This window comes from Haliotis rufescens, unplaced genomic scaffold (assembly GCF_023055435.1).
Source record: "Haliotis rufescens isolate VD_foot unplaced genomic scaffold, xgHalRufe1.0.p SCAF_16, whole genome shotgun sequence".
Lineage (NCBI taxonomy): Eukaryota > Metazoa > Mollusca > Gastropoda > Lepetellida > Haliotidae > Haliotis > Haliotis rufescens.
Window position 1 is genome coordinate 14,583,993 of NW_025963846.1, and position 16,496 is coordinate 14,600,488.

At 43.4% G+C, this 16,496-nt stretch overlaps 3 protein-coding genes across 3 annotated transcripts in view; all 3 read left to right on the plus strand.

Moving 5' to 3' along the window:
- Positions 1-16,496, plus strand: part of LOC124136402 (ultra-long-chain fatty acid omega-hydroxylase-like) — a 76,980-nt gene that overhangs the window by 42,429 nt on the left and 18,055 nt on the right. The gene's annotated exons all lie outside the window — the stretch shown is intronic.
- LOC124136385 (ultra-long-chain fatty acid omega-hydroxylase-like) overlaps positions 1-16,496 on the plus strand; it is a 55,110-nt gene that overhangs the window by 20,559 nt on the left and 18,055 nt on the right. The window lies entirely within an intron of this gene.
- LOC124136441 (ultra-long-chain fatty acid omega-hydroxylase-like) lies at positions 1,514-14,987 on the plus strand. The gene is made up of 11 exons (XM_046502347.2): positions 1,514-1,808; positions 2,967-3,114; positions 3,444-3,625; positions 6,610-6,734; positions 7,955-8,017; positions 8,705-8,828; positions 9,337-9,466; positions 10,334-10,463; positions 11,883-12,161; positions 14,434-14,499; positions 14,738-14,987. Exons 1-11 carry the CDS (start codon positions 1,620-1,622, stop codon positions 14,838-14,840), a joined length of 1,539 nt encoding a protein of 512 aa, XP_046358303.2. The 5' UTR covers positions 1,514-1,619; the 3' UTR covers positions 14,841-14,987.

The following is a 16,496-nucleotide window of genomic DNA, read 5'->3' on the forward strand; positions in this document are numbered from 1 at the left end:
GTATATCACTTGCAAACCAGAAAGTGGAGCTGTGTGTGTGTCTACATACATTCATACATCGTAGGCGTGTGCCTCGAAGAGTACGGGGGAGGGTGTGGGGTTCTTTTGGGGGTGGGGTGGGGTTGTTTGTGTTGGCAAAGCAGTTATCAAAGCGTTTCTTTCGGTAGAGTTGGGTGGCCCTGAAAAGGGCTGTTTGATCGTGAGAGACTACCTCCTCACCCACGTTCCCGGGTCTGTGGTGCAAAGGCACGGATGGGCCGTCATGTGTCTTCTGATAGGACACTTACTGGTGTGGCTCAAACGGTATGACAATAGACGTACTGAAACGTCCCATCACGTGCCTTAGTGCCATGAGCGTAGACCAGCAGGCAGCCTTTGCACATGCTATATTGACATGGAGGCGATGGCAATGCTGGTGATGGTGCTGTCTTTGTAGAATTGGTGTCTCCGTTCTCCATAGCCTTTCCTTCTCCGGGGGATGGAGCTGGGGCACTCTTACTACGAGCCTTTCCTCCGGGAAAAAATAATAATTATTATCATCATCCTCATCGTCATCCTCATCACACCGAGAATGGCAGAGACGAAGAGCTGTACAGAAGCTTGTGGTGAGGGGACCAGGATCCATCTGGGTTCTTGTAGACCAAGGAGTGATGGTACGGATGCTTGTGGGTCCAGATCTGAGTGTACTAGGATGCTTGTCATGGTAGGCCACCACCGCCGTCGCCCAGTAAGCCACCATCGTCGCCCCATTATCTACACTTTGAAAAAAGACTAGCCTCGTTTGAGGGGTGAACGATGCAGATGAACCAGACCGCTGAAGAGATGGCCCATGCGGGCTTCGTGTACACGCAAAGTGCTGATGGCGTGTACTGCTTTCATTGCGGCGTGCGGCTGAGAAGATGGGCGCCCAACGACGATTCTTGGCTTGAACACCTCAAGTGGTCCTCCCACTGCACCTACCTCAAGCTGACCGGGCTGCTGAGACACAAGAAGAAGAACGTGGCAGCTACTACTTACTGGCACTGTGCGAGGAGAATGCGAATGAGGAAGCTTCCCCCGCCTTCCTAGGATGTAGTTTCCTTTCCAGTTCCCGTTCCCGTTCCCGTTCCGTTTCGTTCCCGTTCCGTTCCGTTCCGTTCCGTTCCGTTCCCGTTCCCGTTCCTGTGCCAGTGTTGGTGTTTTTTTTCTTCTTCTCCAAACGGCCGTTTTCAGGGCCACCCAACTCTCCCGAAAGAACACTGTCATCATTGCTTTGCCAACCAACAACACACACACAACAAATGAAAAGAACCCTCCTCCTCCTCCTCCCTCCTCCTTCTCCTCTGTGTTCGTAAGGACAGGATGATATTCAAGACCTTCACTCCGAACACTTCTTTCATGACCTTCACAAAACAAAGCCTACATGTAGACATAACGTCAAAACCAGTGACTAAGAATAACAAATATGTCAAGAATTCATGAGATTACTCCGTGGTGCTGGGCAACATAAGACCCACATATAAAGGTCACAAGCAGTGACTTATCATTAGATACAGGTCCATGAGCAAACACTTACTCCGTGGTGCTGTGCATTGAAGGGTTCATTCACGGCCTGGTGTGGGTGAGAGAGGTTTGCAAACATGGACCCTCTGGGGCTTGTATCTCGTCTCAATCGTGAAACTGTTCTCCAGGCTGTAGGGACATCTGTCCTCCTGTACGTGGCATACCGCGTTGTCAGTTTGCTGGTCTGGTATTGGCGTCTTTTCAGTTTCTTCAACAAGTGTCAGGGCGTCAAGGACTTCTCCTGGAGGACCGGCAACCTGCATTTGGTGAGTCAATTTATCTCTTTCTAAGCCATTATTGTTCTGTGTCAAGTCGACTAAGTCGGTGTATAAATGTAGTTAATTTTCCTATTATTTCTGTTACTGCTGCTGTTACTGCGTCGTTTACTGTTGCAACTAGTTCTACTGTTGACCCCGCTGCTGCTGCTAAAACTAGCCCTCTTAGTCAAGAGAGGAGTAAATAAAGTTTCCATTACGCATCTGTGTCATGACAAATGTGTCCGTAAATATGTAATATGCACCACTCGTGAAACTATCTCCTTTTTCAAGTAACTCGATGAGAAATACATCATATTTCACTACACACACGAAATATCTTATTTATTCCACTACTAAGGGAGTAAGTGAGTGACATGTAGTGAGTGAAAAATATTCTATGGGTGAGTGAAAAATGTCAGTATTTGATTTCGCAGTGAACAACAGTAAGTTATGTTGACATTAGCCACAATCAGCAATATTCCAGTTATGTCACAACGACATTTAAACAATTGAGTCAAGACCGGACACACGAAAGGCTTGTTTGTTAACCTCACGCCTCGGTCCATCGTACATCATCGGTTTTAGTGTGGTATTGGGGTATGGGGTGGGAATAGAGGGAGTGTGTAGGGTGGTGCGTTGGGAAATGGTCTTTTCACAATAGCAGTGTACACAGGACCAGATAGCATATTGTGATGCGTTTAGAAACAGCGATACCATGTACAGTGGCCGTGGGGGGGGGGGGGGGGGGGGGATTATTTACAGCTCATATGTGTTTTATATAAAAAAAAAACTGTTCACACTTCGTTTCAGTACGCTTAGAAACACTGAAATAATGTTCGAAGGGAGTGAATACTCCAGTCTTCCATGGGCGAGTGAATAATGTCAGTATTTGATTTCGCAGTGAGTTATGTTGACATTAGCCACAATTACCGCAAATTGACACCACAGGTATCTATATAATACGTGTCAAACAACCCAACATAAATGTCGACTATGTAATGACTCAATATGCCTATCTATCTGTCTGTCTGTCTGTCTGTCTGTCTGTCTGTCTGTCTGTCTATCCATCTAAGTATCTATCTATCTATCGCGCCTAGGACGACAGAAGTACCTGTGCCCCCTTGATCAGGGTTATGGGTGTATTTCCGTAATTTGGTTTCATTTCAGTACCCTATGCAGTTTGAGAAGCGTGCTGAAGTGGAGAAGGAATGGATGAGGAGATTCCCCAAGTACTACCGGATTTGGGTAGGGCCCCTCAATCCTATCATCAGGGTGTACCATCCAGACTCTATCAGAGCCATCATCAAGTCCACAGGTGACCAGAATATGTATAATTTATTCAGGTATATTCATGTGTGTATTGAAATACGTTCCTACGATATTTTAAATGAATTTAATTAGATGCTACTGAATATTTTCTGCCATTTATAAATCCATACAAATTGTTGTTTGTTCAATAATAATGCTTAAATCATCATCAAGAATTAAGTACTTGCCTTTGGAAAAACACATACTTCTGTCAGATATTCGCATTGGCCGACAATAGTTTCAAGTATGCTTCGGTCAACTTTAAACAAACTCATCGATATCATTGTCAGAGAAGCAAGCTATCATTCAATGAGTTTTGACCCTGCATCTGCATAGAGCCAAAGCAAAGGGGATTTGGGGGCCAATATGAAGTAGTAGTGCCCTGGCTGGGGGAGGGTCTCCTAGTTGCCAGTGGGAAACGCTGGAGCCGTTCTCGCCGCCTCCTCACCCCCGCCTTCCACTTCGACATCCTCAAACCCTACGTCGACGTCTCCAACAACGTCATTGACATCATGATGGTAAGACGCACGCACGCATACACACACTCAATAGTACTTTTAAATGCGGAATTATGACGAATTCTTAAACCTTGGCTTTCATTAGTGAGTGAGTGAGTATGGTTTTACGCCGCTTTTAGCAATATTACAGCAATATCACGGCGGGGGACACCAGAAATGGGCTTCACATATTGTACCCATGTCGGGAATCGAACCCGGGTCTTCCGCGTGACGAGCGAACGCTTCAACCACTAGGCTACCCGACCGCCTGGCTTTCATTAATTCGGCGGGGTAAGTGTATAATCCATGTGTTATAGGCATAGAGGTTATCACGCGAGTGTGTTTTGGGATGGTAAATGTGCTGTATTAGGAATGTACGCTGTATTGACGTAGTATTACATGATAAAAGTGTTAATTTGAAGTTACCAAAATGTTTTTGAGATATTGAAAAGCTACAATATAATATATAATACGTTTCTGGCGTTGTACCGAAGTCAGTAATACACTTAACGGGTTCGGTTGGAACGAAATCCAAGGCGTTCAATTGATATCTGTGATGCTCACATTTCCATGGTAAAATACAGTTGGAACATCTTCAGAACTGCATGTACCATTCGGGTCAAGTGATGACTTGCATGATAACGGTGTTAGAACCTTCACCGAAACGTCGCTCCTAATTGCAATAAAGAAGTTGTTCATCCATATTTATCATCCAAAACTGGCTCCCACAGGAGATATCGCTTGGATGAGATCAAGCGATATCTACACTGTAGATATCGCTGCAATGAAATTACATCACAATGCTTTGCAGACCATTGTGACATCACTGGTTACCATGACGTCACAATCAAATGACATCACTAATGGCTCTGCTACTGAAGCTGTTAGCAGTACTTTTTACACTGAAGACACTGCTAATTACTGTCTCCAAATTGAAAAAGTTGGAAGAATGATGTTGGATGATAAATAAAATCTTACCCTCGTGTCTTTTGACATCAAATATATCAACACTCGTTGATAAAAGTGGCAAAAATCCTCAGCAAGCCTCGGAATTTTTCCACTTTTATCAACGAGTGTTGATATATTTGATATCAAAAGACACGAGGGTGAGATTCTCTATATCTTATCCTTACCTAGTACACCAACCTCTAAATGCTTCTCAAGCAAGTCGTTCATGTCTTTTCTGAAAACTATCGAAAGTCAGATTTGTTTGTAGCTTTCACAAACACTGTTTTGGAGAAATGATTGTTCCAATGTTTACCTTAGAACATCGGCGAAGTATTTCTTGCATTTCAATAATTTTACATTGACAGTATCAATGGTGGAAACAGTACTATCAGAAAGCCTTCTCAAAGTGAAGGACGACGCCTGACCCCATTCAATACAATGGGTATATTGAGATATAGTTAGGGTATTTTTGGAATGCGTTAAAAAAAGAAGACACTTTGGCCTGTTTTGAACCCAGAATATATAGTTTTGGATAATAAACAAAATATACTAATAGTATCAATATAATTGTCATTCACGAGATTACATCTAATAGATTCTTGTACAGGTGGAAGTTAGGGACGGTGACCTCTACAACTCGGATTAAATGTCCCTTGAATATAGTTTTGCTCCTGGGCATTTACGCATGAAAGTAACATGACAGTCCTGCATAAACGTCCCCTCAAAAACTGGCTCATTTTCTAAATCCCGCGAATTATCATGAAGTAATAGGCTTTGTACTTAATAATAAATAATAATCCCTTGAATTTATTCAAACTTCATGCCTACCTGCAAATTCAAAAACTTCTTATTCTGTTTCAAATAATCATATTCTGGAATGTGTCATCTCATTCTGAATAAAGACAATTCAGTCCGAACTTAATATTTTTACAGGGTAACGGTAGTGTTTGTGAAAGTATTAATGTAATAGTATTTTAATGCCACCGATGTATATATATATTGACAATGACTTGATTTTAATTGTACATGTATATTATCTTTAATACTGCATGCAGTCCTGAGTACAGTGGTGTCAGTGTTACAAACATTCAAGGCCCCAGTAAAGCTTTACAAAAGTCTTATTGTACTATGTGTTCCCGTGTTTATTCACAGGTGAACTCTTGACTTGCCTTTGCATGTGTTTGTGACGGGTGCCACTGTTGGGACAGGATACGCTCACCTTTCCGTGGACACCTGGTATCATCTGTCTAACAGTGACCATTCACACATGCTTACGATATAGTCGGGTTCCTATAATGGACTCTGCTTCTAGTACAGATTGTTTATGATTATGGAAATGGTTTAGTTGCTTGTATTTGTTATACTAATTGCATATGCTGAGTCATCTAGTCTATAGCAGTGATGATATTATTATCATGATCATGTTTGCACCAGTAGCCGAGTTTGTTTTTTAAGGGCAGCTTGTGGGTTGAAACTTGTCACACTTGTTTAATTCCGAAAAAGTTTACAATGTGTGTGAAGTCCCATATCTTAGTTTTACCTCCCACACCCCACACCCCACACCTCACCCAATCCCCCACCTCTACCCCATCCTTCGAGAGATACTGCTGGACGGTTTGCTTCTAGTGGAACATTACAATAACAGCTCACTTACTAAGTAAGGTCTACAATAGATAAGCCATGTTCAGGAGATCTTTGGGTTCCACTCGTGTAAATTCGATTCGCCAGAAACCTATGTTTCTAGGTTTGTCAGCACCATACTCGTGCTTGTGGGTTTCACCGAAGTGGTAAACGTCTGAGACCTGCATCACTTCGGGCTTTCCTCCCACATTAAGCTGACACGCCGCGATATAACTGGAATACTGTTAAAAGCGGCGTTAAACCCAACTCACTCACCCAACCAATTCAGGCTTTCCTTACACATCTAGCTAACGCATAATGATATTACTGACATGCTTAACAAACAGCCGTTAACCCTCCCTCCCTCACTCACCCACACCACTCACTAACGCAACAAATAGTGTGAGCATCTTCACGCATCAACATTTGTTTACCAGGACAAGATTGACAAGCACGTGGAGGAAGGCACAAGCTTTGAGTTATTCAACATGATCAGTCTGTGTACATTTGACATCCTGTTGAGGTGCGCCATGTCTGTCGAGGAAAACATACAGGAACAGGGGTGAGTACGGGGAATGTGACAGACAGGAACAGGGGTGAGTACGGGGAATGTGACAGACAGCAGCAGGGGTGAGTACGGGGAATGTGACAGACAGCAGCAGGGGTGAGTACGGGGAATGTGACAGACAGCAGCAGGGGTGAGTACGGGGAATGGGACAGACAGCAGCAGGGGTGAGTACGGGGAATGGGACAGACAGCAGCAGGGGTGAGTACGGGGAATGGGACAGACAGCAGCAGGGGTGAGTGCGGGGAATGTGACAGACAGCAGCAGGTGTGAGTACGGTGAATGGGACAGGCAGGAACAGGGGTGAGTACGGGGAATGGGATAGACAGCTACAGGGATGAGTACGGGAATGTGGCAGACAGCACAGTGGTGAGTACGGGGAATGTGGCAGACAGCCATAGGGGTGAGTACGGGGAATGGGACAGGCAGGAACAGGGGTGAGTACGGGGAATGTGGCAGACAATAACAGGGGTGAGTTACGGGGAAAGTGACAGACAACAATAGGGGTGAGTACGGGGAATGTGGCAGACAGCAACAGGGGTGGTTACGGGGAATATGGCAGACAGCAACGGGGGTGAGTACGGGAAATGTGACAGACAACAACAGGGGTGAGTACGGGGAATGTGACAGACAGTAACAGGGGTAAGTACGGGGAAAGTGACATACAACAATAGGGGTGAGTACGGGGAATGTGGTAGACAGCAACAGGGGTGGGTACGGGGAATGTGGCAGACAGCACAGTGGTGAGTTCGGGGAATGTGACAGACAACAACAGGGGTGAGTACGGGGAATGTGGCAGACAGGAACAGGGGTGAGTACGGGGAATGTGGCAGACAATAACAGGGGTGAGTACGGGGAATGTGACAGACAGGAACAGGGGTGAGTACGGGGAATGTGACAGACAGCAACAGGGGTGAGTACGGGGAATGTGACAGACAACAACAGGGGTGAGTACGGGGAAAGTGACAGACAACAACAGGGGTGAGTACGGGGAATGTGACAGGCAGGAGCAGGGGTGAGTACGGGGAATGTGACAGACAACAGGGGTGAGTAAGGGGACTGTGACAGACAGAAGCAGGGGTGAGTACGGGGAATGTGACAGACAACAACATGGGTTAGTTTGGGAAATAAAACAAATATGAAGTGAGTGTGAGTATGGGGACTTAGATATCTTTCAAAAACTTTTTTATTAATCAGCTGATATGTATTTATTTCAGGCAAACACACCCGTATGTAAACGCAGTGAACGATTTAGTCGCCCTGGGTACAAACCGAATCCTGTAAGTGTATAAACATTCTCGAAACCATATATATCAATGTGCAACCATCTACAACCATAAGCACAACATCTGACTACCAGCGGTATGGTGATGTGAACTGAAATGTATGTGTGTGTGTGTATGTGTGCACGCGTGAGTGTGAGCATATTTTAATGTCTTATGTTTATCAGCAATGTAATTACAAAGAAAAGTTTATTTGAGAAATGTATGAAATACGTCAATGAAATAATTTAAGAGAATATCTTTACTTGCATACATTCTAGGGTCTCATTGAACATATAGAATAGAGAAAAGACGAAAAGAATCCGATTTACGCAGAAAGCAATAATTTCGATTTACTCGCCTAATAGTTTCCAAAGCTTCTGAAGTGAAATATTTCACTGTTATACTTATGAGACGTGTTGGTAGAGATGTATGCATTAGACCTGTTAAACTAAAATGCTTGTTTCTCGGGATCCGCCCAACCCTAAACTTGTCACCTAGTTCTAGGGTGTGTGGCAAAACCGGATAACGAGTTTACTTTTACAGATTTGTAACCCAAAAATAAATTATAAACTGTCCCTTTTCTACCTTGTCTGTTTCGTAAAAAAAAGTTACGAGAAACGAGATTAGTTTTTAACTAGCTTTATTTGAGCTATGAGAAATAATATCGTCTTGTGCGAGGATGATCGGAGTCTCTTGTTTCAGCACCCCACTGCACTTCTTTGATTTCATCTTTTACAACTCGTCCGAGGGGAAGAAGTTTAAGAAGCAGTGTGACTTTGTACATCGCTGGGCGGAAGACATCATCGACAAGAGGCGACAGACCTTGGTCAGTGTCTAACTTGAAAAACAATTGGTATAATTCACTTAAGAGAGTAATGCCCATGGAAATTCAAGACCAACTATGTATGTAACATGGTAATGTGTATGTAACATTGTACTATGTATGTTGTAACATTGTACTGTGTATGTAACATTGTACTGTGTATGTAACATTGTACTGTGTATGTAACATTGTACTGTGTATGTAACATTGTACAGTGTGTGTAACATTGTGCTGTGTATGTAACATTGTACTGTATATGTAACAGTGTGCTTCGTTTGTAACATTGTACTGTGTGTATAACATTGTACTTTGTATGTAACATTGTGCTGTGTATGTAACTTTGTGCTTCGTATGTAACATTGTACTGTGTGAATAACATTGTACTGTGTATGTAACATTGTACTGTGTATGTAACATTGTACTGTGTGTATAACATTGTGCTGTGTGTGTAACAGTGTCCTGTATGTGTAACATTGTCCTATGTGTGTAACATTGTGCTGTGTGTATGCAGGAGAGAGATGGACCCCCCAAGACCCGCTACCTCGACTTCTTGGACGTCCTGCTGAGTGCCCGAGATGCTGATGGCAAGGGCCTCACCCCGCTGGAGATCAGGAATGAAGTCGACACGTTCCTCTTTGAAGGTATGGCCACTAATCATATCTCGGGCAACTATCTGTTACAGTTCTGTGGAATATGTCGTTGTCATGACTCAACCATGGGAAGGGTTGTTCACCTGACGCCATTAGTGAAAACAAGTGTTGCAAGGGATAACGCGTTGATCTGGTAATACGCAACCTTGATGCAAGGCGTTCACGATTTTCCACGAAACATTGACCGAAAGAATATTCCCATTCTAATCTTCCCAAAAAATGACGATAAGTATTTTCAGTGAATGGTAGCGTGTCTTGTTCATTTTGGAACGCATCTCATGTGCTATTCTTCATATGTGTGATTTACGTAAGTTATATCCTTGTATCCTTGTTCAATTTACCCGAGGTTCATTTTACTGGCTGAAGAAAACTATAAGATGTGGATCAGATGTTTTGAAATAATATAAAATAATATTTCAGATGAGCAAGTACATACAGGCCCTCTGTATCATGAACCTTTTAAGCTTGAACTGATCTCAAACGTGACATCAAACGATTAAGAGGAGCAATTATCGTAATCAATGACATATGTTCAGTATATGAACACTTAGAATGTTGAATACTGGGATAAAATAAATATGTTGTGAAGTGAAATCGGAGTCCTGACTTTTATATCATGAGTGAAACAAGTGAAGTATCTGTTGTACTAAAGAGATGGGTGCCAAGAATTCTTAATCCATAAGATTTATAGAAGGGTGCAACACACAGAAATCAGCTGATATCCCGTAACCTTGTCTCAGACAAAAGAAATGTTCAACTTTGTTACGAGCGACATGGACAAGTGAAATGTAGGATCTGTTGCCTCTCTTTAGGAGAACTTCTATTTCATGTTTTGATCTCTGTTTCGTTTTTGTAAAGGTCAAGACACAACGACCAGTGGGATATCATGGACGCTGTTCACCATGGCCTCCAAACCCGAGTTCCAGACCCGGATACAGAAGGAACTGGACACACTGCTGGACGGAAGAGAGTCCAAGCACATCACCTGGTAGGGAGCTTCACCTAGTAGGGTACATCACATAATAGAACAGATCACCTGGTAGGGCACATCACCTGGTAGGGCACATCATCTGGTAGGGCACATCATCGGGTAGGGCACGTCACCTGGTAGGGCACATCACCTGGTAGGACACATCAACTGGTAGGACACATCATCGGGTAGGGCACATCATCTGGTAGGGCACATTACCTGGTAGGGCACATCATCAGGTAGGGTACATCATCGGGTTGGGCACATCATCGGGTAACGCACATCATCGGGTAACGCACATCATCTGGTAGGGCACATCATCGGGTAGGGCACATCATCGGGTAGGGCACGTCACCTGGTAGGACACATCATCGGGTAGGACACATCATCGGGTAGGGCACATCATCGGATAGGGCACATGTCCTGGTAGGTCACATCAACTGAAAGGACACATCATCGGGTAGGGCACATCATCTGGTAGGGTACATCATCGGGTAGGGCACATCATTGGGTAGGGCACATTACCTGGTAGGACACATCATTGGGTAGGGCACATCATCTGGAAGGACACATCATCCGGTAGGACACATCATTGGGTAGGGCACATTACCTGGTAGGACACATCATTGGGTAGGACACATCATCCGGTAGGACACATCATCGGGTAGGGCACATTACCTGGTAGGACACATCATCGGGTAGGGCACATCATCGGGTAGGGCACATCATCTGGCAGGGCACATCACCTGGAAGGACACATCATCCGGTAGGACACATCATTGGGTAGGGCACACTATCTGGTATGGCACATCATCGGGTAGGGCACATTACCTGGAAGGACACATCATCGGGTAGGACACATCATTGGGTAGGGCACATCATCTGGAAGGACACATCATCGGGTAGGACACATCATTGGGTAGGGCACATCACCTGGAAGGACACATCATCCGGTAGGACACATCATTGGGTAGGGCACACTATCTGGTATGGCACATCATCGGGTAGGGCACATTACCTGGTAGGACACATCATCGGGTAGGGCACATCATCGGGTAGGGCACATCATCTGGCAGGGCACATCAACTGGTAGGGCACATCACATGGTTGGGTATATAATCTAGAGTACATCCCCCAGTTGGTGCTGTTATTAACATTAGCGTGGCGGCTGTGTGAGCAGAACGCATTGGTTTGAATAAGTCACAGGTTAATCACACTAGAATGGATGGGTTCCGTACGTCGTTTGTGCTTTGCAGCTATAGAAGGCGTCTTTCGAAAGCTACTGTCTGTTTGTAGAAACCTCGTTTGTCGAAGTCATTACGAGTGCCAGTATTAGAATTCCGAAAACGACGAGCCTGTATATGTTAATATGTTCGACTATCGGGTTGGTGAGGTTTGAGTAAGTTGAAGGTTCATGAAACATGTATATGTTATTAGGGATGACATCCCCAAGATGGAGTATCTGACGCGATGTCTGAAGGAAGGGTTGAGGTTCCACTCGCCCGTTCCGTTCGTCAGTCGGAAACTGGAGAATCCTATGGACATTGACGGGAAGGTCTTTCCAATAGGAACAGCCATCTCATTGGGCTTATGGAATATTCATCACAACCCGGAAGTGTGGGAGGACCCGGATGTGTATGATCCTGATCGGTTTCTGCCCGAGAACATCCAGAAGAAGGACACCTACGCATACATCCCCTTCTCAGCTGGTCCACGGTAATACTACAGCTGTTTTTCGTGTGTCAAGCCAATCTCTCTGTAGGTTTCTGTTAACATAGTGATACATGGTAATACTACAACTGTTGTGTGTCAAGCCAGTCTCTCTGTAGGGTTAAGAAAAGCTCGTGGCCCATGGTACTACTACAGCTGTAGTTGGTGTGTCAAGTCAGTCTCTCTGTAGGTTTCTTTTGACATAGTGATACATGGTAATACTACAACTGTTGTGTGTCAAGCCAGTCTCTCTGTAGGGTTAAGAAAAGCTCGTGGCCCATGGTACTACTACAGCTGTAGTTGGTGTGTCAAGCCAATCTCTCTGTAGGTTTCTGTTGACATAGTGATACATGGTAATACTACAACTGTTGTGTCTCTCAGCTGGGTTAGGATAAAATTAGTGGCCCACGGAAATAATATAACTGTAGTTGTGTTACAAGACATAGGTTAGGATAACCTGACCCACACTACAGCTGTAGTCGGTGTGTCAAGCCAGTCTCTCCTTAGGTTTAAGATAACCTAGTGATCCATGTTAATACCACAGCTGTAGTCGGTGTGTCAAGCCAGTCTCTCCTTAGGTTTAAGATAACCTGGTGGCCAACGGAAATACTATAACTGTAGTTGGTGCGTCAAGCGGGTCTCTGTGTAGGGTTATGATAGCATAGTGGTACATGACAATGCTGCAGCTGTAGTTGGTGTGTCAAGCCATTATACCTGTAGGGGTAGCCTAACTTTGTGGCACACGGTTATACTACAGCTGTTCTTGGTCGTTCAAGCCAATCTATGTTGTGTTGGGATAACCGTGTGACCAATGGTAAAACCACAACTGTAGTTGGTGTGTCAAGCAAGTCCCACTGTAGGTGTATGATAACCTTGTGGCATACGGTGATACTACAGCTGTAGTTGGTGTGTCAAACAAGTCTCAGTGTAGGTGTATGATAACCTTGTGGCATACGGTGATACTACAGCTGTAGTTGGTGTGTCAAACAAGTCCCACTGCAGGTGTATGATAACCTTGTGACATACGGTGATACTACAGCTGTAGTTGGTGTGTCAAACAAGTCCCACTGCAGGTGTATGATAACCTTGTGGCATACGGTGATACTACAGCTGTAGTTGGTGTGTCAAACAAGTCCCACTGCAGGTGTATGATAACCTTGTGGCATACGGTGATACTACAGCTGTAGTTGGTGTGTCAAACAAGTCCCACTGCAGGTGTATGATAACCTTGTGGCATACGGTGATTAATACAGCTGTAGTTGGTGTGTCAAACAAGTCCCACTGCAGGTGTATGATAACCTTGTGGCATACGGTGATACTACAGCTGTAGTTGGTGTGTCAAACAAGTCCCACTGCAGGTGTATGATAACCTTGTGGCATACGGTGATACTACAGCTGTAGTTGGTGTGTCAAACAAGTCCCACTGTAGGTGTATGATAACCTTGTGGCATACGGCGATACTACAGCTGTAGTTGGTGTGTCAAACAAGTCTCTGTAGGTTCGGGATCGCTGAGATACCCAAGTAGTGAAACGTGTAGTATTACCTTTAGAAAGGCTTACGGGATATGGTCGATCTAAAGTCAAGACATAACTTCCTTCTTTCTTTAATGTACATACATACGACAAAACTCTTTCCTAGCTCAAGTGGTCACACGTTTTTAATGGTTGCCACAGTAGTCAATATTATAGAATTACTTCCTGTCGACCTCTAAATAATTGAGTTTGGGCCAGTCACACAAGTGGTTGCTAGTTGCCACAGTAGTCAATATTATAGAATTACTTCCTGTCGACCTCTAAGTAATTGAGTTTGGGCCAGTCACACAAGTGGTTGCTAGTTGCCACAGTAGTCAATATTATAGAATTACTTCCTGTCGGCCTCTAAATAATTGAGTTTGGGCCAGTCACACAAGTGGTTGCTAGTAGCCGCAGTGGTCAATATTACATCTGATTCCGGTCAGCCTCTAAACAATTGAGCGTGGGGCAGACCAGAATCGATTTGTGATGCTTAATTTCTGCTGGACGTATACACCTCATAAGAATATGTGAGTGAGTGAGTGAGTGAGTATGGTTTTACGCCGCTTTTAGCAATATTCCAGCAATATCACGGCGGGGGACACCAGAAATGGGCTTCACACATTGTACCCATTCCGGGCATCGAACCCGGGTCTTCGGCGTGACGAGCGAACGCTTTAACCACTAGGCTACCCGACCGCCCCCACGAGAATATGTGAGAATATTTGAGGGTGTATGATTGCTTATGTCCCTGTTTACTTTTCAGAAACTGTATCGGACAACATTTTGCCCTGCACGAGCAAAAGGTCATGCTTGGAAGAATTCTTCAAAGGTATACTTTCTTTAATTATTTATTATATATGATTTCAGCCACTGGTATTTAAAAAGAAGATAATTCTAACATGGAGTAAATCTACAAATCAAAATGATCGTTTCGTTATTAAATCGTTTGAGCAAGCTGGCGTGAAACATGAATTAACATGAGGGGGACACATTTATCCACGTGGTAATTTATTCTAGTTTTGAATGTTTATACAATAAAGAACAGGAATATTTGTTTTGTTGTTCAGATACAAGTTAGAGGCAGATAGAAGCCACACAGTCGGTCGAAGGGATGCCGGCTTAATGAAGTCGACTGAAGGACTGTGGGTGTTCGCCAAACACAGACACTGAACATTCCAGTCCAAGGCGGACATTCTGTTTCCATGACTACGATGAAACTGATACTAATGGACATGAATATATTGAACTTGATTGTTTTGGATTGATCATAAATGTTTGCACTCTGTTTTATGCTCTCAATAAACACGATAACATGATTGTTTGATGGTATACCAAATTGGTATCAGCAGTATACAATAACAATACCAAAATACCAGCACTATTCATATAAATGCTAAGTGTTTCGGAATCAAGCTGAATACCTGAACATATTTGGAGTAGCGAAAAGGTGTCACGATCATTTAATAAAATGCTAAACAGAAACATTGCCACCGTGTCTTACAGTTATAGGAATACAACTGTAAATTAAACTCCCAATCTTTTGTGGAACAACCTTTTCTGAACCCGTCCTCTGATAATATGACCCGTGAAGATCCGGGGTAGAATAGGTCTTCAGCAACCCATGTTTGCCGTAAAAGGCGATTATGCTTGTCGTAAGAGGCGACTAACGGGATCGGGTGGTCAGGCTCGCTGACTTGGTTCATGCATTTCATCGATCCCAATTGCGTGGATCGATGCTCATGATAGTAATCACTGGATTATCTGGTCCAAACTCGATTATTTAAAGACCGCCGTCATATGTTGCTGAGTGCGGCGTTAAACAACAAACCAACCAACCAATTCTGATAATTACTATGGCTTCCACAAACAATGGAACAATATTCTAGCAGACTGATTCCACCATAATTCTGCATTAGAACAGGGTTGAACAAAAAGATTAAGAGACCTTCAACCGCAATATTTGAATGTGTTAAGTATTCACTAATTGCATTATGATTTGTAGTTTATACGCTGCGTTATCATATTTAAAGCTGGGTCACTCTAGATGGATTCAGCTGTTTTATACATATTGGATTCAGCATTCGTATCATCACCATTCCCTTCAGTATGTGTTTCAAATATTCTTAGAAAGAGTCCACGTACGTTGCATTTTGGAAGTATTATCTTTCATGCGTATTAAACCGTTATGATGACGTCAAGAGAATGTTGTTGCAGCTGATACTGAACCATTCCGAATTTGCATTTTGTGCAAATAAAGTAGGTCATTATGCTAAATTATATGGAAATTATGTATCAACCAGAACATGGTTAACGTTGAAGTCGGAGAAGTCAATCGTTCACTGATGACGTTGTTGATGTCATCTTTCCAGGACTCCCATATTGGGTCGAAAACCCGACAATGTTATGATGCACATCTGATGTTAGTGGGTCAAAGTCAAGTATATCACAGCTATTGATGCAAGTGAATATACAAGCTGTACACAACAAACACATAGCCTACTGTGCTTGCATCTTTGCATGTTAATTTTCCAACTCCCCTGTCAGATTCCATTCTTCCATGTTCTATGTGTACATGTTTTATAATGTTTTTTATATGTTTACACTCTGAGATATGGGGCGTCTATCTGTGCAGAGCTATTGAGCCGGTACACTTATAAGCATGTATTATAGCTTATGGTGAATGTGGATGTGTACCTTCATATGAATGTTCCAGTACATTAAAATAATTAAATATAGATTAAACATTCTGAAATTGTTTTGTAATAGATTGCCCAGAAAATGTCATAACATGATGTTGTTATACGAAAGTCATAAGGCTAAAAAACT